This window comes from Monocercomonoides exilis (genome assembly GCF_001643675.1).
Source record: "Monocercomonoides exilis strain PA203 chromosome Unknown scaffold2-2631571, whole genome shotgun sequence".
In the NCBI taxonomy this organism is placed as follows: Eukaryota; Preaxostyla; order Oxymonadida; family Polymastigidae; genus Monocercomonoides; species Monocercomonoides exilis.
The window spans coordinates 996,605-1,021,810 of record NW_027150547.1 but is presented as its reverse complement, the minus strand read 5'-3'; the positions used below and the strand labels follow the sequence as shown (position 1 = coordinate 1,021,810).

The window sequence follows — 25,206 nt, the reverse complement described above, 5'->3', positions numbered from 1 at the left end:
TGATATTTTTACTTCAAGATGAATATGACAGGGAAATATAGTATTTAATTTTTGTAAATAAAAAGATTTCGAGTTCAAACTTTCCGTATAAAATGCAAAGAAATTTTAAAAGATAATATTTATGAGGGTTTGTTGGTATATTCTTTGTTAATGCTAACAAAATTAACGAGCAAATTTTGTCAATTTCATCACATGGATAATTGTTACGTCCAATCAAAAGGACAACAAAAGCTGAATAAACTTTCCTCAGAAAGCAACAGTCAAATGTTATAAGAAAAAAAATTAAATTTTTCTTTATATATCTTAATAACTGTTGTTGATTTTCTTTAGGAGCAATTGGAAAAGGTAAAAAATCCATCAATTGCGTATTAATTTTTCTTTTGGGTGTGAAAAAGTACAGAAAATAGGAATATCAGAAATGTTAAATGGATGGAGAGCTGAAGATTTTATTTCTGATTGATAAAATATTTCTCAACAGAAAACGATTGCTTGAAATAATTAATTATGTCCATGTGAGGAAAAAACAAAAAATAGTTTTTATCAAAATTAAATACGCAAACTTTCCGATTGCTTCACGTGACTTGTTTGTGAAAGTAATTAAAAAAACACAAGATGAGAAATTAATTAGAAATTATAATTCCAGATCAATACAAAGATCGAGATGGGAGATTGCTTTTCTCAGGTTCCTGTGGATTCATTTAAAAAAGCTGTTGGAATCACTTCAACACAACAAGTAGAAGATAAGCTTTTGAAGGCAGCAAAGCAAACGGCAACTCAAACTGTTCAAAAACAATTAAATGGAGGAAATCCAAAAAAAACAGCCAAACCGGCAGCATCAAAAGGAAAATCTAAAGAACCCCAAACATTGTTGGATACTGTTATTTCTGCAGGTCAAAAGCAGGTTTCAAAAAAAATTGACCAGGGAATAGAAAAAGTTAAAGCGGGAAAATCAAAAGGAAAAACAAAGGCTGCAACCGGGAAAAGCAAAGCAAAAAGCACGTCAAAAAGCACATCAGGTGGTATAAGCTATTCTTCAACTACAGTTACAACATCTTCATCTTCATCATCATCAATGGGTTATTCATCTTCAACAAGTACTCGATCAACTAGCTATGATAGTGATGAATATGAAGAAGGCTACGAGGCTCCAACGATGAATGCAGAAATTACAGCAACAGCAACAACCGTTGATGAGAATGGAAATGTCGTTACGACCACTTATCATGCGGATTCTATGGGGGGTGATGTTTCCATTTCAGCAGTTGCAACAGCAGATGAAGAAGGTGATGAAGAAACTGGCTTATTAGCAAATGAAGAAGAGCAGGAAGCGATGGATGAACCCGAAGCAGGTTATGAAGAAGAAGGTGATATTTAAAAAAATATCACATAAACTGTAAATCTTGCTGTCACTTAATAAAGAGAAAACCCAGCTGTTTGTAAGAGTGAAATTAGCGAGTGAGCTGGCTGATTATTTTAATTTTAATAAAAATATACAATTAAAAGAACAGTAAATGCATATGTATAATTGATTGTAAATTGATATTTCATTTTCTATGAATTTTTTGTTTTTTCATATTCTCAACACTGATACTTCTATTATTTGACTGAAATAAGTACCGAGTTTTGTCTTATGTTTATTTTTTTCAACTGTCCCTGATTCTTTCATTCCATATTCTCATTTCTTATTTATCTTCTTTGATGTTTTTAATTTTTAAATTTATTTATTTATTTTATAATTTTTTGCTTTTCATGTTTGTTGTTAAGGCAAAGCTTGGTTATGAAGTTGATAGAGATTTCTTATACAAGACAAATGCATTCTCACCTGGAAATTATTATGAACAATTGATTTTTTTTTTTTCAAAAAAATAAAATAAAATAAAAATAAAAATAAAAAATAAAAACTCAAATAATTCTTTAAAATGAAAATTTCTGCAATTTAGATAATAACACTTGGGACGAAAATTTTGCTAAACACTGACCATTAAAAATAACTGATTATATGGGATAAAATTCTTGCATTTATGAAAAAACAAAGATTTGTTCCTAAGTTCTTCTGCAATAGCAGCATAAAAAATCTTTTATTCTCTGTCAAAAAATAAGCAAAATTTAAAAAATTGAGAAAAATGAAAGAAAATATTGTGTGGAACAAAATACAGTCACTCATCGTTCATGTTAATTGTTAAATGTTGCCAACGATAATTCTTTAATTATTATGGTTGTTTCAGTTAAACATATTTGTATATCTTTTTATTGGAAATGCCTTTCGTTATTTCAACTTTTTGCACATCTTCATTTGAAACAGTTTTTACAGGATTTATTCCAAAATTGGACCTCCACTTCATTTCAACCTTCTTGTCGCGAAACACTTCAAAAACGAAAGTTTCATTAATTCGTTCCTTCTTCTACGCTTGCAAAATGAGAAAAGTTAAAATTCCTTCTAACGTGCGAATTGCAAAGGCACTCAACTGCACACCGAGCCTTGTCTGCCAGGAAAGCACCGGATAAATAAGGAAAAAGGTAATTGAGAAAAAAAACATGTTGACGACTCGAAAGCAAGTAAAACGAGTCATGGAAATTTTAAAAAAATCTGAGAGATAAAAGAAAGAAAATCACACCGAAAATGCTAAAAGCAGTTGTTGCGAAAGTTTGTCATAAAACGCCTTCTCACAATTTTCATTCTTCATTCATAAAAAGGCAGAGCGAGGAATTGATGATCGTTCCTTCAAGCGTAAGAGAAGAAAAAAGAATGAAAATATCGGAACAAAGCATTATCATCTGGAAAAATCATTTGGTTCAATATGTGTGTGGAAAATATTCATCCATGATCTTCTGTGCTGATGAATCAGGTTATCACGCGCATGAAGATACAAAATGAACCTTATAGTCGGAACAAATGAGAATCGTGTAATTGATCACACGCCTGTTGACAGAGGAGATAAAAAGGGTTATCATTGCTTCATTGCATTTCACTTGATGGAACTTTTGTCCCTCCTTGTTTTCTGGTGCAAAAACCGTTCAACACAAGATCCCTTCGGTCTCTAGGCTATCAAATAGGAATTCATGGTTGCGTAGAAGTCGGAAATTCGTCATATTTCACAAAGGAGTGGTTTGAAAACTGGATTGAGAAAGTTTTTATTCCTCATATCAACATTAAAAGAATGATTTTGCCAGATAAACACGTACAGGCAGTGTTGATTCTTGATGGCTGCAGAATCCACCTATCGGATAATGTATTGACTCGTCTTTATAATGAGAATATTTTGCTTTTGGTTTTGCCTCCGAATACAAAACACTTGTTGCAGTCATTGGATTTATTAATTTTTTCTCTTTGGAAACTTCAAATTCAACAGGTAAGATCAGGTTCAACGCATGATAGTATGGAGCAACTTTTGTGGGTTGCAGTGAATGCCATTCTGCAAGTTTCTTCATCGATCAACATTTTTTCTGCATTCAAAGAAAGTGGACTTGTGAATGATTATCATAAAACTCCTTTAACAGCCCAGATCTTTGAAGAAAGCTTCAAAAAAGTGAAAGAAATTGTGAAATTGGACAACAAATCAATGTCGCTTTCATATACAAGAAAAACAAGACAAACAAAGAGAGGTTTATGGGGAATAATGAACATTGACAAAATGTCAGTTTATTTAGGACTTCCGCAATAAACAACACTTGGAGAACAATTGATATGTGTAAGAGTTTTTTTCATTTATATTTCATGGTGCATTACAAAAAAAAACAAGATAAAATAAACAAAATATTCATCAAATCTTTGTTTTTCTTTATTTCAATAATACAAAAAGAATTAACAATTAACAAGAACAGTGAGTATCTGTACATAAAGCATAAAATTTTGTCCCATATTTTTTAAAAATTTTTAAAAAATGAACCAACATTAAAAAAAGAGTATTATTTCGTTAGATCAATATTATCATCTGGTATGTGTATTCATTGTCACAGAAATTTATTTATTTATTCATTTATTTATTTTTTCTCAAACACCAAAAATAATTCATCTTCGTGAAAGAATAATACAAATTCGGTATTAATAATTCGAATTCGATAAAAAAATAATTCGATTTCGGAATTAATAATTAAATTTCGAAATTCATTTATTCCTGAAGTTTTAAGTTTATTTTGAGTATTAATTACAGTAAACTTCAAGTCATTATTTAACCAATCAAATATTTTGACTCAAAGAAAACTGTTTTTTAAAAATTACAACTGATGAAAAATAAATTATTATTAGTTTATGACAATTACAAAAATCATCACTTTGATAATAAAAATATAAAAAAAATACATGCTTTTGAATAACAAAAAACAAGCATTTTTTTTATCAAATCAATTTTTTGTTTTTTTCGGAAATAATGAGAAAGACATCAATTTTTTATATGGAAATGAATTTTTTTCTTTTCGAATTTACATAAAACAAAAATAATTAGCAAAAAAATGAATGAAAAAATGGGGGAAAATACCGAATTTCAAGCTTTTTATGAACAAAGCACAAAATAATTGCTTCGCTCATAACTTTATTTAACTTTCTTAGATTTCAAAATAAATATGATTTTCATATCCGAAAACAAGCATCGTTGAAATAAAAACATTAAGTTTTCCAACATTTCACGAATGTCAAAAAATGAACCAATTTTTATTGTGTTTATTTATATGAAATAGTCAATGAAAAGTGCATAATTTTTAAATGAAAATACTTGAAGCGAAATATTATTCCACTTGTGAGCTATTTTTTTCATTTTCCTTTTTTATTCAATCAACTTTTTAACTTCAAAATAAAACTAAAAAAGCTCATGATTATTATGATTTCTTTTCTTTATTTAGTGAATATTGAAAATGAAAAAACTAGTTGAAATGAAATTGGACAAGGAATATGAGTTGTTCATTCCAAATCCTTTTTGTCCAAAACCCAAGGCCACACATCGTTTTCCACGTGCATAATTGTCTTTCTAACTTCATATGCTTTTATTTTCTGAAAAGTTTGAAGCATTGTTGATATGAAATGACACTCATCCTCCCATTTCAAATAGTTTTCTTCAACTTTGACTTTCCAGAAACCAGAAATGTTTTCGATAGGATTCAGATCAGTAGAGAAAGCGGAATAAAACAGAACTTTGTGTCCAAATTTTGTAATTATTTTATCAGTGTTCTCATAATTAAATGACGAATTGTCTATGACAACAACTGATGATTCAAAAGTTTTTCTGGAAAGCAAGAATCTTTTCGAATATGCTTCAAAAAGTTCGTGGTTTATTGTTCCTCGAACAACTTCTGGATATCCCATTCCGTTCATTGAGATTGAAGTGATGGTCGTGATAGATTGAAACAGAGGAAAAGGGAGGAACAAGCACTTTATCCTCCTTTTCCGACTATCCGTTCTTTCTGATGCAGCTAATGTTCCAAGAAATCTCGTCAATAAAAAAGAATCATTTCCATCCCGTTGGTTTTGGATAAGCTTCTCAACAAAGTGTATTCTTTGCAGTTAATTTTCTTCAGAATTATCATCTGACAGACACACAGTTATTCTTTTTAAAGAAAACAAAGGAAACTTGTGTGTATCACTGTTTCTTTCTGTCTTAATTGTATGAACCGAAGATTTCCCAATAGAATGGCCTGCATTTTTCATTTCGTGTGCAACTTTTCACAAAGTTGAATGCGGGTTAAGTTTCTTTATTTCTCTTTCTATCTGATTTGAAGTGTCATTATCGACTATTCATTTCCTTCCTCCTTTTTTGAACGGTTGTGTGATGTCCACACCAACTTGCAACTTTGATGAATATCTTGCAGTTGTAATTGCAGTGAGCAAGCGTTCTTTGGCAGACCACGATTATGTCTTTGCTTGACCATGAATGGCATAAGTGAAACTGCGTCCCTTTTGTAATTCTTGTTTTTAGACATTAGTTTTGTGATGTTTGAAATGCAAAAATTATTTAAAAACTTTTGTATGGACCGGTTTTTCGCAAAAATTTTTGTTTCTCATGAAAAAACCATTTTTAAAAATGACCCATAAATATGAGTATTTTTACAAATTTTTAATAAAATAAGATAATTATGAAATAAAAAGTGTATAAAAGGTCTTTAATTATTATATACTCTTATTATATTAATTAATTTTTGAAAAATAAAACATTCAAAAAAAAAACAAATAAATTAAAAAATTAAATATATTGATCAATCCCACAATTATATTTTCACATAATCAAGATGTTTGCTTTTGCTTTTTTGCATGATAGATTGCGCAAATTCTGGCAAATCTTCCTTTCACTTTATGTTAATTATAATTCACACAAATGGATGAAAATTAACTTTAGAATTCGCTACAACAGGCTGCGCATTTTCATTTTGAATATCAAAGATCATTCTTGTTCATTTCAGAAATGATTCAGTTTTGAAAATGCTATTTATTAATTCCTCTTTTTTGTTAGTATTGCATAATATTTCTATTTCTCAAATGTTCATTTTTATTATTCATATTTTGTTTTTTTCTTTTTTATGTTCATTTCAGCATTCCGTTAATTGATATACGATTCAATTTGATATTATCTATAATTTTTTTTATGTTCATATTGTGATTTCTTTTTAAAAATAAACGAATGAATTTTTAAGGTTTCTCCTTTAAAAAGAATTTCATTGAGGAAAAATATAGTTATTTCATATTTATTTTTCCTTATCGCTTATTAAATACTCAATCAGTTCATTGAGAAAAAAGAGTGTTCATTTTATTCACCAGTCTTTTAATTCCATGATTCACTTATTTGGAATATCAAAAAACTACGAAAAAATAGCTTGATTAAAAAATAACAAATAAATAACAGAATGAACAATATATCCATTTCAAGAAGTTTCAAATTCTCTCTCTATCTCTATCTCTATCCCTTTCTCTTCGCTTGTCTCTATCTCTCTCTTCATATTCTCAATCCTCTTCTTCTTTTCTCAACATCTTTGTCTTCTTCTCAAAATTGCCTTCCCTTTCCCTTTCCCTCCCTCATTCCATCTCTTTCCCTCTCTCTCTCTCTCTCCCTCCCTCTCTGCTCTCTCTGCTCTCTCTGCTCTCTTCAGCAGCTCCTCCAGTGACATCTCCATCGTCACCATCTCAAATGCCTTCGGATCCTTTTTCACTGTGTCATTCACAATCTCTTCCAATTCCTTTGTTCATCTCTTTTGTTTTCTCCATCTGACTGCCAATATCACAGACGCAATCAAAACAATTAATAGAACAGCTGCCATGATTGTAACAATTAGCAACAAATATGATTTTCCTTCTTTTCCTTCCTCAACAATTCTTTCATTTCCTCTTGACTGACTTTCACTTCTGTTCTTCACAATAAATGGCTCTGTTGATAAAGGAGAATCAGCTTTTCCAAACACAATCCACACACTCACTTCTGTCTCTTCTCTCACTTTCCCCCATTCTGAACGTGTAACAACTGAGTGAATCTCATTCTCTGACACAAACCCTTCTTCTTCAATCCCTTTTCTCACAATCTCCTCTTCATCCCCATCTTTCATACTTATCTCTTGTGACAATTTGTGAGGAAGAAACAGCTTCCCACGAATGCTCAAGTCCATGCCCCCACTCGCCTGTGTTGTGCTCTTCACTTCTTCCAAGACAGGGATGAAAAATGATGATCCTCTTTCACTCGCTATTCCTCCCAATTGACATCCCTCATCCAATATCCGCAGAGATGTGTTTTTCTCCATTCCTTCTCCTTCTTTAAAACCCATCTCATTCGGATTTATTTCTCTTCCAATCACGCTCTCTGCGTCAACATACAATAGACTCACATATTTAGATGTCAGATACACAAGCCCATGATTAATTGAATCATATGGAAATGTGTTAATTCAACATTGCTTCCCGTTCGATTCATTCCCACTGCTCACAATGACCGTTTCACTCTGATGGATCGCAACAAAATCAATAAGATCAGCATCATTTGTGTGTTCACAACCATCAATTCCATAAATCGCATTCATCCGTGGGTGACGGCCTTCTCGAAGATAAAACTGGAATTTCCTTTAATTGTTCTTCAATCCAATATTGTTTCATTCAAAAAATATCTTTTCCAGCTTATGTAGTGTAGGCATTGACCTTTAATTTAACTGCGTGTGTCTTTTATAATTCGTTTCTTTTATCTATATAAACTTTTCTTCTTCTTATACTGATGCCGCTGTGTTGATTATAGTCTAGCCTTCAATATTCGTTATATTTAAACGAAAATAAATGATATTTTATGAGTTTTGTCAAAATTTTTAATAAAACAATGTTAATAATTAAAAAGAATGTTTCACACGATTTGTTTGTTCTTCTTTATTCATGATCATCATTGTGTAACATAAACATCCTCAAACTGCACAAAAATTTTCATATTAAAAATCATAAACAAAATTCATAAAGATTTGAATGATATATTGATAATTATTATTCACACACTATAAAACTATATTTATATATATGATTCGTTATATGTTCGCAAACGAGAATTCAATTCACGATGAAAGAAACTAATTTTTTATTATTTGAATAATGAAAATTTAATTGTGGGATTGATCAATATATTTAATTTTTTAATTTATTTGTTTTTTTTTGAATGTTTTATTTTTCAAAAATTAATTAATATAATAAGAGTATATAATAATTAAAGACCTTTTATACACTTTTTATTTCATAATTATCTTATTTTATTAAAAATTTGTAAAAATACTCATATTTATGGGTCATTTTTAAAAATGGTTTTTTCATGAGAAACAAAAATTTTTGCGAAAAACCGGTCCATACAAAAGTTTTTAAATAATTTTTGCATTTCAAACATCACAAAACTAATGTCTAAAAACAAGAATTACAAAAGGGACGCAGTTACACCTTTGCCCCATGAATTCGAAACAAATTCGTAAGCTTTCTTCTTTTTTCCAATGTAGCTGGAGTGTGGGGTTTTTTGTTGATACGCGTTTCAGAATCATTTGCTTTCTGTATTTGTTCGCTTTTTTGTACTTCGGTTTCTTTTTTCTTCAATTCTGCTCTCATACGAATAACATAATAAATACTGTCTTCCAGTAGATGAATGAAGGGCATTATGACTGGCCTGGCACTATATTCTTCTACAGTTGTGACGTTTTGAGTGATCAAAAATGTTTTTTGTGTTGTTCGAACATCCAATAAATTAATATTGCTCATGAAGATATTTTTTCACTGTTTTTATCTGTTATTAAGATTTCAATTTTTTTATACAATTGATGGTTCTATCAACATTATTTTTGGAAAGATCAACTTTATTTCCGAACATATTGTTCAGTTTGTCCGGAATTTAAGTTGATCTGTCCGTTTAAAAAAAAAGTTGATCATTCCTAGAAATGAAATGAACTTTGTAACTATTTTTCAATGTTTTTCAAGCATCTTCTTTTAAATGGAAAGAAAAATGGAAGAAAAATCTTGTTTTTTACCATTTTTCACTTTTTGTCATACAATTGATCGTGAAAAAGCGTGCAAAAGTTAGATTTTGCTTGATTTCATAACTGTTTTATAATTTTTGAAAATTTTATTAAATTTGGTGAAAAGATGAATCGTCAATGGTTGAAGCAACTGGAAAAGTTTATTAGTCCTGCGATCTGGGTTTGTTTGTTGTAATCTTTGTTTGTTAATGATTCTGCAAAAATATATGTTCAAACTTTTTCTGATTTAATTTATATAATGTTTATTCTTTGAAAATATATACAGTTAAGCTCGGTTATAATCACAATCCATTTTGCACGATTTTTTATGATTTAAACCGAACTTGATAATAACCGAACCATCTTTTTCATTAAAAAGTTTTTCTGAAAATTTTTTGAAGATAAAAAAAGAAAATTTTCAATATTAATTAAAATCCACACATTTGAATCGATTTTTCTAAATATATTGTTTTAATGAAAAATATTGTTCATCATAAAGGGGAAAAAAACAACTTTCATTTTTGCAAAAACATCAAAATAGAGAGAAAAAATACCCATTAATTTTCAAAATTTGTGATTATTCACGATTTTAATGTGATTATAACCAATGAAATTACACATAAAAAAAGCAAAATTTATTGATGTACGAAAAAATGTGATTATTTGCGGTCTCGATTACAACCGAGGTGAATATAACCGAGCTTCACTGTATAAAGAAATAATAAAGAAGTGTCAAAATTTTCTGCTATGTTTTTTTTTTGATTTCATAATGTAAATAAGAAAGCAAAAATTTCGCAAGGTTTAATTCACTCCTGATAATGAACAATGAAAAATGACGAATTTGATTTTGATTGGAATTACGTTTGTTTTTTTATAATTTCAGAAAATGTTCAACGTCCACCATATCAGGGAATTAATTTTTTTATGTGATTTTTCTATTTTTGATTTTGTCATTTCATAAACAATTTTTCTCTAAAATAAAAACAAACTGATTTATATCTGCTTCTTTGCTTTCTTCAAAAAAATTGTGAAATTGAAAAACGAGAAAATCAATTCGAAATGAATAAAAAATTATAATGAATGATCATTTATCCATTTTTTTGAGAACTCGAGGCCAGACTTCGTTTTCGACTTGCATTATTGATCTTCTCACAACACGAGGCAATATTTCTTTAAAAGTGTTCAATAGAGTTGTTATGAAATGATCTTCACCTTTCCATTTTAGAAAATTTTCTTCTGCCATTTGCATCCATATTCCAAAGATATTATCTTTCTGGTTAAATATTTGGTGAATATGCCACATTGTACAAAGCAATATACCCAGCTTCACGAATAATTTCATCCACATGAACATGGTGTATCGAAGCATTATCCAACACGACGACGGATGAATCTTTGTCCTGAATGGTCACTAGAAACCTTTTCAAATATGATTCGAAAATTTCATGAGTGACAGACCCTCGAATTAGCTCAGTGTTGCCCATCCCATCGTGTGATATTGACGTTATTGCTGCAATAGACTGAGTGATTGGAGGAGGCGGTTCAAGCAGTTTTTCTCCCTTTTTAGTTCGGCCATATCTTCTTATACAGTTGATGTTCCAAGATGTTTCCTCCATGATAAAAATATTTTTGCTCCATCATTTTGATGGTGAAATAACTGATACAAAAAATCTATTCGTATTTTTTATTTTCCTCAGATTTGGATATTGAAGGTTTTATTGTTGTTCTTTGATATGAAAACAAAGGAAATTCTTATTGATAAAAATTGGATTCAGATAATATTTGGTGAACAGATGTTTTTCCGAATAATAACCCAGTCATGGATAATTCTTTTGCAATTTGTCTTACAGATGTGAGAGGATTAGACTTTATTTTCTCTCTCACAATTTTGTTGAAGATTTCATTATTCACCTTTTTTTTTCCTTTTCGGCCAAGTGGTTAAGTGATGTCAATTCCGATTCGAAGCTTTGCTAAATATATAGATGTTGTAACTGGAGTTAATGTGCATTGATTTGCACACAAATTTTCCTTTTTGCTAGCCAAGAATTCTGCACAATTCTGCTAATTTTTTTCATTTAGCATATGTTGCTGGAGTATTGGGATTTTTCTTCTCATTTTCTTTTTTTGCTTTTCCATTTCTCAGATCTTTGATTTTTCTTTGTCTTTCTTCTTTTTCTTTTTCCATCAAATACGACTTTTATTTAATTGATAGGTGAAGTTGATATTCAATGGGATGAATGACTGGAAGAATAATAGGTTTAACCCGATATTTCTTAAGATTGGGTGTGGATTTTGCAACTTCTATTCTTTTTAACTTCGTTCTCGCATCAATAATCTGAATGAATTCCATTTTTTCCAAATCCCAAGCACAATAAAAAGGAATTTTGTGTTATTAAAAAAAGGGTTAATATGGAAAGATCATCTTTTTTTAACGGACAGGCTGTAATTTTCCTTTCCCACATTAATTATTGATATATATGATTTTCACATGTATATATTCTCATGTTGAATTTTTTATGTTTACCCTTTAATTAGAATAAAGTTGACTTTATTCAAATTAAAAAAAAACTGTTATTTAAAAAATCTCCGTTAATTCATATTTCGCAACTAAATCTGTATTGTACCAATTCCAATAATACTCAATTTCATTGATTTGAATGCACATAAAACAAATTATTTAGAGAAAAAATTTTGAACCAGAATAAAAAAAGTGTTGTTCACACAACAATCTTATCTAATTATATATTAAGGGCATTAATTTTATCCGAACCGTTTATCTCTTTATGAAAAAAATTGATAGATCTATGTATTTACCAAGAAGAAAAGTTAAAGTTGAAGTCTGTGAACAGTGTGCAAAGATTTTTTATTCAATTTGTGCAAGCTGAAAATGTAAAATTGATTTTATCCCTTTTTCAACAAATAAAAGAATGGATGAAAGTCAAAGTTCGAAAAATGAAGATAAAGATGCAATGGATCTCTTCAATCAACGTATTAACGAAAATTCAAAAAACCCAATAAGCGACAAGGAGATCAACCAAATGTCAAAATCTGTGTCAGATCTTCTATCTGATTGCATTTCTGGGTATACTCAAAGTGATAAAGAATCGTCAAATGATAGGAAAATACGCTTATCGGAAATGGGTGAAACGATATTCAAAGTGGTAATTGATACGTTACAATTAATGAGATCTGTAAGTAATTTGTCTGTGTGTGAGATGGTTGTGTCATATATACTTCTGAAAAAGTTTATTCAAAAAGATTTAGCTGAAAAAAAGGCATTACGAGAAGGTTATATCTCACAAAAAACTGTTGGAACAATACTTTTGTGCTCTATCATCATTGCCATAAAATACGTTCGAGAATATAATATTATTTATTCTAACAAAGCATTGTGCCAGCTATTACACATTCAGTTTAATGTTATTTGTGCTTCAGAATGGACATTTTTAGAAATAATAAATTATGAGTGTTACATTGATGAAAAGAAGTACAAAAAATATTTCATGAAATTAGTTAGCCCCTTTGAAGGCGCAATATCATGGGCAACGAAATAAAGTATTTTATCAAGCGCTTATTCAATGAATTTCCAATTTACAGAATAATTAACAGCGAGGCCTTTTTGATACAACAATCGATGAAATTTTGGCTCAATTAGTGAGGCTGGAAAATGTAATTTTTTATTTGGCAAAATTTCGATATTTCAAGGGTTTTGCCTTTTTTTCGTTTATTTTTTATGATCCAAGCAATTGTTGTTTTGTTATTTTGCGAGTGCATTTTTCCATGTAATAATATTTTTTTCTTTCCTGTTTCCATGGTGTTTCAAATATCTGTCACATATACATGTAGTTTCCATTGTTGGTGCGACAGTTATTTTCGTATGTATTTTTGAAAACAAAAATTTTTGTAATCTGTTTTTCTTTTCAAATGTTGGCTTTTTTAATTTGAATTCATATCGCGAACATTTTTTCTTTCCTTTTTTTACTTTTTCCTGAAGTGTCTGGGATGAATCTTCTTCTAATGTTTGGCCGAATAACTTTCTCAACCTGACTTGTTTCTTATCTTTTCCGATTTAATTTTTTTATTTGTTTAATAAGAATTTTTATTTAATCATCCTGGATCGGTTTTAAATTTTCTTTAGGGGACATGTTATGTACCTATTTAAACTACAAAAGAATATAATCCAATTATTTGTTTTGTTTTTTACAAAGTTTCTGTTGTTTGTGAGTTTCAACAAATTGCTAAGTATTTAAAAATTAATTTTTTCCCCCCAAGGATTAATGGATAATGAAAAATTTTCGTGAAATTAATGATATTCTCATAGAATCATTATTTCATGATCAAAACCCATTTTATATCTTTTTCACAAAAAATAATGAGTTCATTAAAAACTGACAATTTTCAACTTCTTGAAATTGTTGGAGAAGGGAGCTTTGGTAAAGTGTGGAAGGCGTATGATTTTTCTTGTTGTTTTTTTAGAATTTGATTACTTGATATTTTTCAAATAAATCGATCAAAATATTTGAAATAATGTAGGAGAAACAAAGAAACAAATGAAATAGTTGCTGTTAAAGTTATAGACTTAGAAGAAGCAGAGGATGACATTGAAGATATTCAGAGAGAGATTGCTTTACTTTCGGAATGCAAGAGTCCATATGTCACAAATTATTATGGAAGCTTTGTCAGTGGAAGCAAGCTTTGGATAATAATGGAATATCTTGAAGGAGGCTCCGTTGGAGAAATCTTGAAACTTGGACCTTTAGAAGAAAATTATGTCGTTGTCATTTTGAGAGAACTTTTGCATGGTTTGGAATATCTTCATTCACAAGGAAAGATCCATAGAGATATAAAAGCAGCCAACATACTTCTTTCTGGAAAAGGTGATGTTAAAATTTCTGATTTCGGAGTTAGTGGGCAATTGACAAACACAATGAATAAGAAAAAGACATTTGTTGGAACGCCTTTTTGGATGGCTCCTGAAGTCATAAAAAATACTGATGGCTATGACACAAAGGCTGACATATGGTCATTAGGGATAACTGCTATTGAACTTGCAACAGGGAAGCCGCCACATTCCGATGTGCATCCAATGAGAGTTTTATTTTTAATACCAAATCAGCCGCCTCCAGAGCTAACGTCACCACTCTTTTGCAAGGAACTGAAGGAATTTGTAGCCGATTGCTTAAAAATAAATCCAGCGGAGCGTCCAACTGCTAAGGATCTGTTGAAGCATAAACTGTTTGTGAAATCTCGGTACAAGTCACTAAAGAGCAGCATTTTAATTGATCTTGTCGAAAGGAAAAAACGCTACAGCGAAGTCAGTGGTGAAGGAGATGAGTCAAACAGTAATAGTACTGGAAGAGGCAGCACAAAAGGGAATTCTGTGAAAGGGTCCACAAAAAGATCGAGAAAAGGCGGCGAGGACGATGACTGGATATTCTCAGACGACGAAAGCGACAACGAAGATAAAGACGAAAAAGAAGAAGAAAACAAAAGCAAAAGCAAAGAGGAGGAAAAAAGAGCAAATGAGCGATATGAGCAGCTCCAGGCGCAGGAAAAAGCGGGCGAGGCGAAGCAGGCGAAGGAAGTGGCTGAGGTGAGGTACCGCGACGAGGAAGGCGACGAAAGCGACGAAGGAGAGATTCAGCCAGAGGTGCTTATCCGGAGAAAGCCAACAAAGCCACAAGCGGAAAGTCAGAGCAGTCCACAAACAGAGCAGCCTGCACAAGCAACACAGCAAATGCAGAAAACACAGCAAATGCAGAACGGCAAAGCAGAGAAGGATGCGCAACAACAAAATGGAGCGCCAAAAGCAGATGAAAGTGCAAATAGAGCAAACAATGCACAAGAGGAAAGGTGGTCGGATGTGTCTGCGACGCCTGCCACTTCAACGAAAGACAGCAACAATTCGCTTATCGTCTCCTCATCATCGCTTCCTCCTTCTCCCGTTGTAAAGCCAATCGCACCTGCTAAACCTGAATCAATTACTCAGAATTCATCATCATCATCATCATCTTCTTCCTCTGCTTTATCTTCCTCTTCTCCACAAAATCTCGCTTCAAAGCCATCTCCATCACCTTCAGCTCCACAGCCAACAACGCTTTCCCCTCAATCATCCATTCCATCTTCATCATCATCCTCCTCTTCCTCCTCCTCCTCTTCCTATTCTTCTTCATCTGCTGCACAGTCTTCTGCACTTCACCGCTCCCACTCTTTGACCACATCCTCTCCAAACACACCTGTTTTGCCGTCTTCCCAATCTCCTGCCTTCCACCAGCCACTCTTAAGAACCATGTCTGTTTCATCATCTTCCTCTTCTTCTTCATCGTCGTCATCATCTTCTTCTTCCTCCTCTTCCTCTTCTCTCTCTGCCAATCCATTTGCTCTGGCCTTTTCAGAGGCCGACGGAGCAGTCGCATTCAACTCATTCGAAGAAATGCTGCCGTTCACATCAGAAGACGACACCACAATGCTTCAGACGTTCCTTCTTCCTGCGTTGTATTCAGTGGCCGACTATCTGCCAGAAGAAGAAGTCATTTTGTCTCCTTCTTCTTCCTCTTCCTCTTCATCTGCATCCAATTACAATCCTTCTTCTATCCCGTTTTCTTCATCATCGACTTCCTCTTTTGCACCACTGAAAACTGTACCAGTTGCACCACCGCCTTTAACATCGCCTAAATCTGGTGCTGCATCTTCATCATCATCTTCTTCTTCATCTTCATCATCAGCTAACACTCAATCACACATACCTTCTTCTTTTTCCAATGTGACCACATCTGTCTCCTCAAAGCCTTCCAGCAACACAGCCGAACAAATAAAGCCTTCTTCTTTTGTCACCTCTTCGTATTCAGACAACAGCACAGCATCTGCTTCCCAGCCTTCTCCATCAATTATTGACACCTCTCTGAAACTAGCTCCATCTACCCCAACTTCTTCTTCTTCATCTTCTTCCTCTTCTTCTTCATTCGGCTCCTCTCCTCAAACTGCCCAGCCAACAACCTCTCTTTCTCTCATCTCTTCTCCTTCTTCCTCTTCGCTCTCCTCTTCTTCCTCCACCTCCCGTCTCTCTCTGTCGATCCCTGCACCTCTGAAGATCAACACCGAAAGTTCTGCGCTTTCTGCTCTGAGTCAGCTGGAGGCAGCGCTTGTGCGAGTGGTAGAGGAGAAGGCGGGCGTGCTGTCAGCGTGGCTGAGCTGCCTGGGGGTGATGATGCAGAGGGCACAGCAGCGCCAGCAGAGGCAGATGCTGCAGACGCAGCAGCAAATGAACGGGGGAGGTGCGATGGGAAAGAGCGAGAAGGAGAAAGAGCGAGAAGAGAAGGAGAAGGAGAAAGAGGAGAAGAAGAAGAAGAAAGGGGAGAGACAAGGAGATAAAAGGGAGGCTGAAAGAGGAGCAGAAACAGAGGAAGAGTTTGTGACGCTTCCTCGTTCTGTGCAGATTGCGCTGAGCACAGACATGTCTTCCTCTTCTTCCACACTCCGCTCTTCAGGCACTTTCTCCACTTCTTCGACTCTTCGGCCAAGTTTATCTTCTTCTAGTTCAAATTCTTCTTCTTCTTCAACACCATTGACTCCTTCTGCTTCTTCTTCTTCTGTTGGAGCAAGCAGCGGAGGAACACTTCCTTCTTCTTCTTCTTCTTCTCATTCTTCTAATTCTGCAGCAACAACAACAACTACATCATCATCATCATCATCATCATCTTCTTCTTCTTCTTCACACTCAACCCCATCTTCCCTCACCCATTCTCTCTCTGCCTCTCCTCTCAGCACAGCTGACTTATCTTCCTCTCCTTCCTCTCAACAGCACTTGTGCTCTCCGCTTTCTGAGGCCCCATCTTCAGTCGCCCGCACGACGCTCTTGTCAATCATTGCACAGCTTTCGTCCTCGCTTCCTTCCACACTCAATGTTTCGCATTCTTCTACGTTGCTTCCTGGACAATCAAGATTGTCTATGCGAATTCCGCCTGTGACTCCGAATGCTTCGTCTGGAGCAGCGGGGGCACAGGGATTTGGAGGCGAGGGGGATCTGAGCAGTGCAAGGAGAGGGATGGTTAGGAGAGAAAAAGATAATAAATAAGTCAAAGGAGAAAAAAAGAAAAAAAGAATTAAAAATAGAATCATGTGAAGATTTTTTTATTTGGTTTAATAAATTTTGTGCTCTTCTTCTTTTTATTTATAATTTCTTTTATTTTATAAACTGAAATACGTCTATTGTTTATGCTCAAATCACATTACAAGCTTTTTGTTGTGTTCTACAACAAATATTCTCATTTTATTTATTATATTAGATATTTCCTGTTCTTATTTAAAAACAAACTTTTATAATCAATGAAAAACACCTTTTGAATACTCAAATCCTGTAAACACTAAAAACGAATGATTTTAACATTTGTAACTCGTGAATTATTTCGTAAACAGATTGAACATTTTAATATGGGCTTAAGTTCATTTATTGATTTGTATGAGCTAAATGCAGGATTTAAAAATGAATTTAGAGCAAATAGACGGAACTCAAGAAGATATAAACCTTACGCCTCGCTCTTGCGAAGCACGTTTGCGCTTTGATTTTTTTTCCGCATCATTCTTAATTGTTGTTTATAATTTCATAAAAATTTTTCTCTTTTAAATTTCACTAAAATGAACAGTTCTTCAAGAAGGAATAAACATAAGTGAATTACAGTTTAAACCCGTGGAAACGTTTCGCGACGGGAAATATCCACAAGAATTAGCAGATTTAAGATTCAAGCATTATGAATCAAGAAGACAAGGTTAGAAATATTTAATTGAAGAAAATATTAAACGATGTATCTCCTTTTAAAAAAGGAAAACTTGATTTGGTTAGAAGAACAAGAAGAGAAATTATGAATGATAAAGATATAAGCATTATTTCTCCAGAGGAATTTAAACGAATCCAACAGGAAGCGGAGACCAATAAACGAAAAACGAAAACAGTTGCACATGATAACTCTTTTAGCGAAAGTAAGCCAAAAAAACAAGCAACAACGAAACTCAAACAACATATTTTAACAAATGAAACAAGCAGAAGCCTTCTTCGCCCATCGTCACATACATCTGGATCAATAACTGCTTTGCGAAAGAAATTAATGGAAGAGCTTTTGGAAGAAGACCGAAGAGAACAATTTGAAAGGTTTGCTTTATTCAAGAAATTTCTTTGAGAATAATTATTATTAATGTTTTTAATTTAAGGGAACAAAAAGCCCAAGAATATCGCCAAGCAAGGACCTTGCAACACCGAAGCACTGCCAAGACTGAAAGAACAATTCCTGCACGTCGTCCATTAGCCCATTCACAAAGTATTGTATCAGGGGAAATACCAACATCGATACAAACGAAGTCGGTGATTTCTAATAGAACATTGAAGAAAGTATCATCTGTCCCAAATACTACACTACTTAAGTCAAATTCTCGTCTTTCAAAGACAGTCACCACATCTACTTCTCGCCTCTCAAGATTCACCGCTAAACCTAATTCTCATAGCTCAATTCGTTCTTCTCCATCTCCGTCTCCGTCTCCGTCTCCGTCTCCGTCTTCATCTTTATCACCTTCACCTTCACCATCACCATCACCATCTTCCTCTTTTTCTCCTTCCAATTCAACGACCCCATCACTCGCTGCTACTGTCAATACACCCACAACTTTATCTCCCTCCCCTTCCACTTCAGCCATTTTGCCTGTATCCTCTTCAACACCAACTCTCCGATTGAGCTCTCTTTCTTCAAAGACACGCGACCCGCGCCGTTTTGGGTTTGCGCAGCACGAACTGCTTCGAAAGCAGTCATCGCTTGACTTGCTGGAAAAGAAGCAGACAAATGAACAGCAGCTGAAAAAGGAGACAAAGCCGAAACAACTACAAAGAGCCCAATCGAGCATAGGAAGAGGAAGACCTGCACAAAGCAGGTTTGAACTGAGAAGCAGAAGAGAAGAAATCGAAAGGATGAACAGAGAAATGGCGAAGAAACAATTTGCTGAAAATGTTGAAGCCAGCTCACCGAAGGAAGAAGAAAAGGAAGCTGTTACACCTCATTCAATAAGCATGAAGCTAAGCACACCTTTCAAAACGGAAAAAGAAGAAGAAATAGAAATGGAAGAAGAAGAAGAGGAGGAAAAGAACGGAAAAGAACAGGAAAAGCACATTAAGTTTGAGATAAATTTAGTTGCAAATGTTGTTTCGGAGAATAAAGATGACCAAAAATCAAATGAAATTGCTCCGTCAATATCATCAGACAATTGCGAGGCAAGCGAATCTTTCTTGAATGTTAATCTGAAACCTGAAAAAGAAGACAACAACGATGAGCAGAAAGTGAAGGAAAACGAGGCAAATAAAGAATCCATTAATGAAGAGATCGAAGAAAATTCAACTAGTTTTATTGAAAAGACAGAACGGGATGCAGAAGAGCCAAGCATTGATGAGGAAGAAACACAACAAGATGAGCCAGACAACGAATTTTCACTGACAATGAAGGAGATGATGGAAAAGATGATGAAGGAGATATTTGACACAGCAGATGCATCAGACAACAATTCTGTGTGCGAAGACGATAAAAATGAAGAAAACGAGCAATTTGACGAAACTGTGGAGGAGGAAGGAGAGGTGAAGGAGGAGGTTGAAGTTGCTTCAAATGAAGTGAAGAGCATGAAACTGTCTGAAAGTGGAATTGATACAGACGAAAAAGAACATGAAGAAGGAGTTGACGAAATGCCAGAAGTTCAAAGTGTTGAGGAAATTCCACAAGAAGATACAAACATAGGCAAAGATTCTGAGGCTGCCAATGAAATCGAACCAGTGAGTGAAAGAAACGAAGAAGTGGATGCAAAATTTGATCGAAACATAGAAAGTGATGATAAAATAACAGAGTTGATTCAAAATGCAACAGTTGAAAATGACATCAAACAAGAGAACGTTTGTGAGAGCGATCACAATCTGCAAGGCGATTCATTGGATTCAGCTGAACAAGAGCTTGCTTCTGAATTAGAAGAGAAAGAATTTTCACACAAAGAAGATGAAGAAGGAAATTCTGAAGTGACAAAAGAAATGCATTCGAATGATGCAGAAGACCAGCAATGTTCGGAAGAAATACAAATTGATATCAAAAATGAGACACAGAATGAAAAAGTGAGTGAAAATGTGAATATTTCCGAAAGAAGCGCAGAAGAGGAAGAGGAAGAAAAAGAAAAAGAGGAAGAAAAAGAAAGAGAAGAAAGAGAAGAAAAAGAGGAAAAAGAAGAAAGAGAAGAAAAAGAAAAAGAAGAGGAGGAGAAGGAAGAAGAAAACAAAGATAAAAAAGAGCAAACAAAGAGCGATTCCATTGAAGACGTTTCTTCGAAGAAGGAAACGGAGCAAGTGAATGATGAGCTTTCAAGGAGGATCAAAGAAGACGCTACGATTAAGCTTCTGTTGGAATACAAAGAGAGAATTAGAGCAGAAATATCTGAATTGAAAGAAGAAAAGATACAAGTTATGAAATCGCTGGAGGATGAGAAGAATAAGAAGATAGAGAAGGAGGAGAAAGAGAAAGAGAAAGAGGAAGAGGAAGAGAAAGATAAAGAGGAAGAGAACCAGAAAGAGGATAAGAAGAAAGAGGAGAAGGAGAAGGAAGAGAAGAAAGAGGAGAAGAAGAAGTTAGTTGATGAACACAATCAAGTAAAAGAGTCCAACAATTTGAATGAAAAAAGGCAACATTTGTTTGAAATCCAATCTCAAAAAGCAGAAAAATTTGAGTTCGCAATTGCTGAGCAAACGAAGCTTGACAAGCAAATATTCGAAAAGAAGATCATTTTGCAAGGTCTGAATGCTGAAATCCTTTCGAAGGAAGAGGCATTAAAAACTGCAAACAGAAAAATGGAAGAGCAGCAGATGAAAGTGAAGATGACAGAGAATGAGCTGTATGCGAAGCAAGCGTTGATTGAAGAGCTGAACAAAAAGGAATATTCAATTGTGAACAGAACGATTGACATGAACATGAAGATGGAGGAAGCAGAGAAGGAAGAGAGGAGAAAGAAGGAGGTGTTGAGGAATCTGGATAAAGAGATTGAAAAGAAGGAAAAGGAAGTTAAAGACAAAGAAGCTGTGCTTTCTCAGATTTCTGAGAGCGAAAGGAAAACAAAGGAATCTTTGCAGAAGGTCGAAGAAGAAACAATGTTGGTAGAAGAAAGGAAAAAGAAGTTGGAAGAAGAAGAAGCTAAGCTGCAAAAGGAATATGATTCACTTGTAAAAGATGCGAAGGATCTGAAAAGTACTATTGATAACTTGGAAAGTGAGAAGAAGAAGAAAGAGGAAGAAGAGAAGAAGGAAGAAGAGGAAAGGAAAGCGAAAAGGAAAGTTGAATTTGACAAGGAAAGCGAGGAAAGAAAAGGCGAACTGCGAGATTTTCATCAGCAGAAATCAGATTTGATTCAAAAGTTGGAAGAAATGAAGAACGAGATGAAACTTGCTGAAGAGAAAAGAAAAGAAGAACTTGACAATTTTGACAAGGCGAAAATAGAACAAGAACAACACATTGAAAAATTGAAAGAAGAAGAAAAGGAACTAATAAATAGAATAGGCAAGTTGAAGAAAGAGGAGGAGGAAGTGAAAGAGAAAAAGAAGATTGCCATTCTTCAGAAAGAAGGAGAAGAAGCAAAAAGAGATTTGATTAAAAAAGAAAAAGAAGAATTAAGAGAAGCAATGGAAGAATTGAGGAAAGCACAAATAGACAAAAACAGCAGAATTGAAATGCTGAGGAAAGAAGAGGAGGATGAAAAGAGGAAAATTGAGGAAGAAAAGAAAAAGTACGAAGAAATGTCATTGATAATATTGACGCTGAAAGATGAAGTCAGCAAACATGAATCAAATGTTAGACTTCTTTCAGAAGAAGAAGAAAAATACAATTTTGCTTTGAAGACAAAAGCGAATGAATTGAATGAAATGACTCAAGAAATTGAGAGCAAAAAGAAGGAGGTGGAGGAAAAAGAAGGAGAAATTGAAGGATTAAAGAAGACAATGGAACAATTGCATGACACAATCACAAAAGAAGATGAAAAAGTCAAAAAACTTGAAAAAGTTAGAAGCGACTTTGAAAAAGAAACAGCAAAACTTGAAGAAATAAAAGCAAGAATTGAAGCAGAAATTCAGGTGAAATCCAGTCAGTTAAAAGATTTCAATGAGAAATGCGAGCAAAAATCAAAGTTGTTGAGTGAAAACGAAACAATGCAAAATAAGATGGAAGAAGAAAAGAACGAAATAACTGAAATAATCAAGGTAATGAAAAAAGAAGAAGAAGCACTCAAAAAAGAGAATGAAAATATGAATAAGAAAATGGAAGAAATGAAGAAATTGTTAGAAACGAAAGAAAACGAAATGAGAGAAAGAGCTGAGGAAAATGAAAAAGAAGAGAAAAAACTGAAGGATCTGCAAACTCAACAAGAAATGGCAGAAAAGCAGCTGAGGCAGACCGAAGAGCAGATAAACGAGAAAGAAGCAAAGAAGGCAGAATTGGAAGAAGAAATGAAAACAGAAAGAGAAAAAATGGAAAAAGAAGTGGAAGAATTAAAAGAGATGCAAAAGAGCATATCTGATGAATGCAACACATTGAAGCAATTAGCAAAGGCAAAAGAAAAAGAAGTTAATGAATTTGAAAAGAAGATTGGAGAGAAGAAAAATGAGATCAAGAAAGTAGAACAAGAAAAAGCGGAAACACAATCAACAGTCTCTGAAATGAAAGAAGAATTAGCCAAAGGAAAAGAACAGTTGGAGAAAGAAAAAATAAACTTGGAAAACATTCAGAAGGAATTATTTGAGCAAAGGCAATCAAAAAAGGCACTTGATGATTCAATTCGAGTGCAAAAGGAAGAAAAAGAGAAAATGGAAAAGCAAAGCAAGAAAATAAGTGACAAGATAAACAACAAAGAGAAGATGCTGAAAAGTCTTGAGGAAACATTTGAAAAGAAAAAACAAGATATTTCTGCAGTGGAAGGACGATCTTTAACGTTGGAAAAGGAAATCGAAAGATTGCAAGGTGAGAAAGAAGAAGTAGCAAAACAAATTGGCGAAGAGAAGGAAAAAATGATTGAGCAACAGAAGCAAAAGGATATGTTGGATTTATCAGTCAAAGAATTCCAACAGAGAATCAAAGAAACAGAAGACAAGTTGAACAAAACTCAAACAAGTTATGAGGAATTATCACAAAGTTATAATGAAAGAGAAAAACAGTACAAGGAACTTCAAACACTCATTGAAGATGCGAAGAAAGAGGAAGCAGAAGTGTTGCAGAGAATGAGAGAGAATGAAAAAAGGATGGAAGAGGAAAAAGACAAAGAAGAGTGCGAAACAAGACGTATATTGGAACAAGTTCAGAAGGAATTGGAGCAAAAAGAAAAGGAAATCAATGAATTTGAGAAGAAAATGATTCAAAACGAAGAATTGGCATTACAGTTTAAAGAAATGAAAGAGGAAAACGACAAATTAAAGACACAAAACAGAGTTTTAGAGGAACAAAAAAGGGATCTTATTGACAAATCGAACAAGGAAAAAGAAAAAATCAAGTGTGATTGCAAAGCGCAGCAGAAGACGGAGCAAATGGAAGCCAACATAATCAGCCGATTTGTGTCTGAGGCACTTATTCCCTCGTTTTCGTCTCCGTCAGCTCCTTTTCTTTTCAAGCAGCTTGCCCAATCGTTTTCTTTGATTGATGCTCCTCCTCGAGGATCTTCCCCTTCTACTTCTTCTTCTCCTTCTTCCTCTTCTTCTTGTTCGTCAACTTCTTTGCCTTCCCATCAGTCTGTTGATTCTGCTTCTGCTGCTTCTTATTCTTCTCCTTCTCCTTCTTCATCAAGTCAAACTGCTTCATCAACAGATCACAACAATCATCAGTCATCAATGTTTCAGAATATAAAGGCAATCATGTCATTCGCTTTTTCTTTCCTTCCGCCTGGTTTCATTGGCCATATAAATCAATCAGTTACCTCTGCTCAGCCAATATCACAAACTCCATCAGAATCTGATGAAAACACAGGAAATTTAAGTGCAGATGGGGAAAACTGCACACTCGATTCATTTCTCTTTATCACTTTGTCTCTTTTGGCATTCTCAATTTCTGCTGATCTTTCGCATCAAGCATTAATCATTAAGTCTTTGAAGTCCAAACAGAAATCAGCAAAAACATCATCTCCTTCGATTGCTTCATCTAATTCGACGGTTTATCATCCTCCAGCATCATGCTCTGCTTTATCAGATTCCACTCGTTCTTCTTTACCAAAAATAGATTCTTCGAATGAAAATGCTTCTGAACAAATTCAAAATCAGAAAGATGACAAAACTTCAGGAAAAATTTCAGCATCGGAAACTATTTTGCCAAAATCAATAGCATATTCTTCTTTGATTAATTCGCCTGGAGTTTCTAATCCACATACAGATCAGTTGCTTTTCAAGAAAACGAATTGGAATGTGTTATGGCTTTTCCAGGTGTTTCAGAAATTTTATAACGTTTCAGCCTGCAAAGATTTGACAAATGATTGTAAAACAAATCATTTCCTCGACTTTGCATTGAAAGGTAACATAAGCAATGAAGAGAATGAAAAAGTGTATTTTCCATCTTCTCAAGAAAAAGAAAGCATATCAATAAATTCAAGCACTTTTCCTTTGCCTATTTTCAGAGTTGTCTGTTTCTCTTTGACAAGTGTAGCCAGAAGCTTTGAACATTTTAGAAAAATAATTGTCGATAGCTTTTAGGTTTCCTTTTTTAATTTTTTCATTTGGATTTTTTATTTCTG

At 33.6% G+C, this 25,206-nt stretch overlaps 5 protein-coding genes across 5 annotated transcripts; 4 read left to right on the top strand and 1 right to left on the bottom strand.

Moving 5' to 3' along the window:
- Positions 1-639: 639 nt before the first annotated feature.
- On the top strand, positions 640-1,828 carry MONOS_10922 (uncharacterized protein). The gene is made up of 2 exons (XM_067863410.1): positions 640-1,432; positions 1,765-1,828. The coding sequence occupies exon 1, from the start codon at positions 662-664 to the stop codon at positions 1,373-1,375; it is 714 nt and encodes a 237-aa protein (XP_067735739.1). The 5' UTR covers positions 640-661; the 3' UTR covers positions 1,376-1,432; positions 1,765-1,828.
- Positions 1,829-7,164: 5,336 nt separating this feature from the next.
- MONOS_1269 (uncharacterized protein) lies at positions 7,165-7,737 on the bottom strand (the record flags this gene model as incomplete). Its single annotated transcript, XM_067865328.1, has 1 exon — positions 7,165-7,737. The coding sequence occupies one exon, from the start codon at positions 7,735-7,737 to the stop codon at positions 7,165-7,167; it is 573 nt and encodes a 190-aa protein (XP_067735738.1).
- A 4,445-nt stretch (positions 7,738-12,182) lies between these two features.
- Positions 12,183-13,694, top strand: MONOS_1268 (uncharacterized protein). Its single transcript, XM_067865317.1, has 2 exons — positions 12,183-12,289; positions 12,368-13,694. Exons 1-2 carry the CDS (start codon positions 12,225-12,227, stop codon positions 12,993-12,995), a joined length of 693 nt encoding a protein of 230 aa, XP_067735737.1. The 5' UTR covers positions 12,183-12,224; the 3' UTR covers positions 12,996-13,694.
- Positions 13,695-13,792: 98 nt separating this feature from the next.
- On the top strand, positions 13,793-17,797 carry MONOS_1267 (putative severin kinase). The gene is made up of 2 exons (XM_067865306.1): positions 13,793-13,890; positions 13,975-17,797. The coding sequence occupies exons 1-2, from the start codon at positions 13,814-13,816 to the stop codon at positions 17,513-17,515; spliced, it is 3,618 nt and encodes a 1,205-aa protein (XP_067735736.1). The 5' UTR covers positions 13,793-13,813; the 3' UTR covers positions 17,516-17,797.
- A 111-nt stretch (positions 17,798-17,908) lies between these two features.
- On the top strand, positions 17,909-25,165 carry MONOS_1266p2 (uncharacterized protein; the record flags this gene model as incomplete). Its single annotated transcript, XM_067865305.1, has 4 exons — positions 17,909-17,990; positions 18,084-18,206; positions 18,262-18,586; positions 18,646-25,165. The coding sequence occupies 4 exons, from the start codon at positions 17,909-17,911 to the stop codon at positions 25,163-25,165; spliced, it is 7,050 nt and encodes a 2,349-aa protein (XP_067735735.1).
- Positions 25,166-25,206: the final 41 nt, after the last annotated feature.

What these genes read in the sequence shown, in the direction of transcription:
- MONOS_10922 (XM_067863410.1), top strand. Translation starts at nt 662, where the DNA reads ATGGGAGATTGCTTTTCTCAGGTTCCTGTGGATTCATTTAAAAAAGCT.
- MONOS_1268 (XM_067865317.1), top strand. Translation starts at nt 12,225, where the DNA reads ATGAAAAAAATTGATAGATCTATGTATTTACCAAGAAGAAAAGTTAAA. An exon ending in AAAGTTGAAGTCTGTGAACA is followed by an intron (nt 12,290 to 12,367) that starts GTGTGCAAAGAT and finishes AACAAATAAAAG; the next exon opens with AATGGATGAAAGTCAAAGTT.
- MONOS_1267 (XM_067865306.1), top strand. Translation starts at nt 13,814, where the DNA reads ATGAGTTCATTAAAAACTGACAATTTTCAACTTCTTGAAATTGTTGGA. An exon ending in TTTGGTAAAGTGTGGAAGGC is followed by an intron (nt 13,891 to 13,974) that starts GTATGATTTTTC and finishes GAAATAATGTAG; the next exon opens with GAGAAACAAAGAAACAAATG.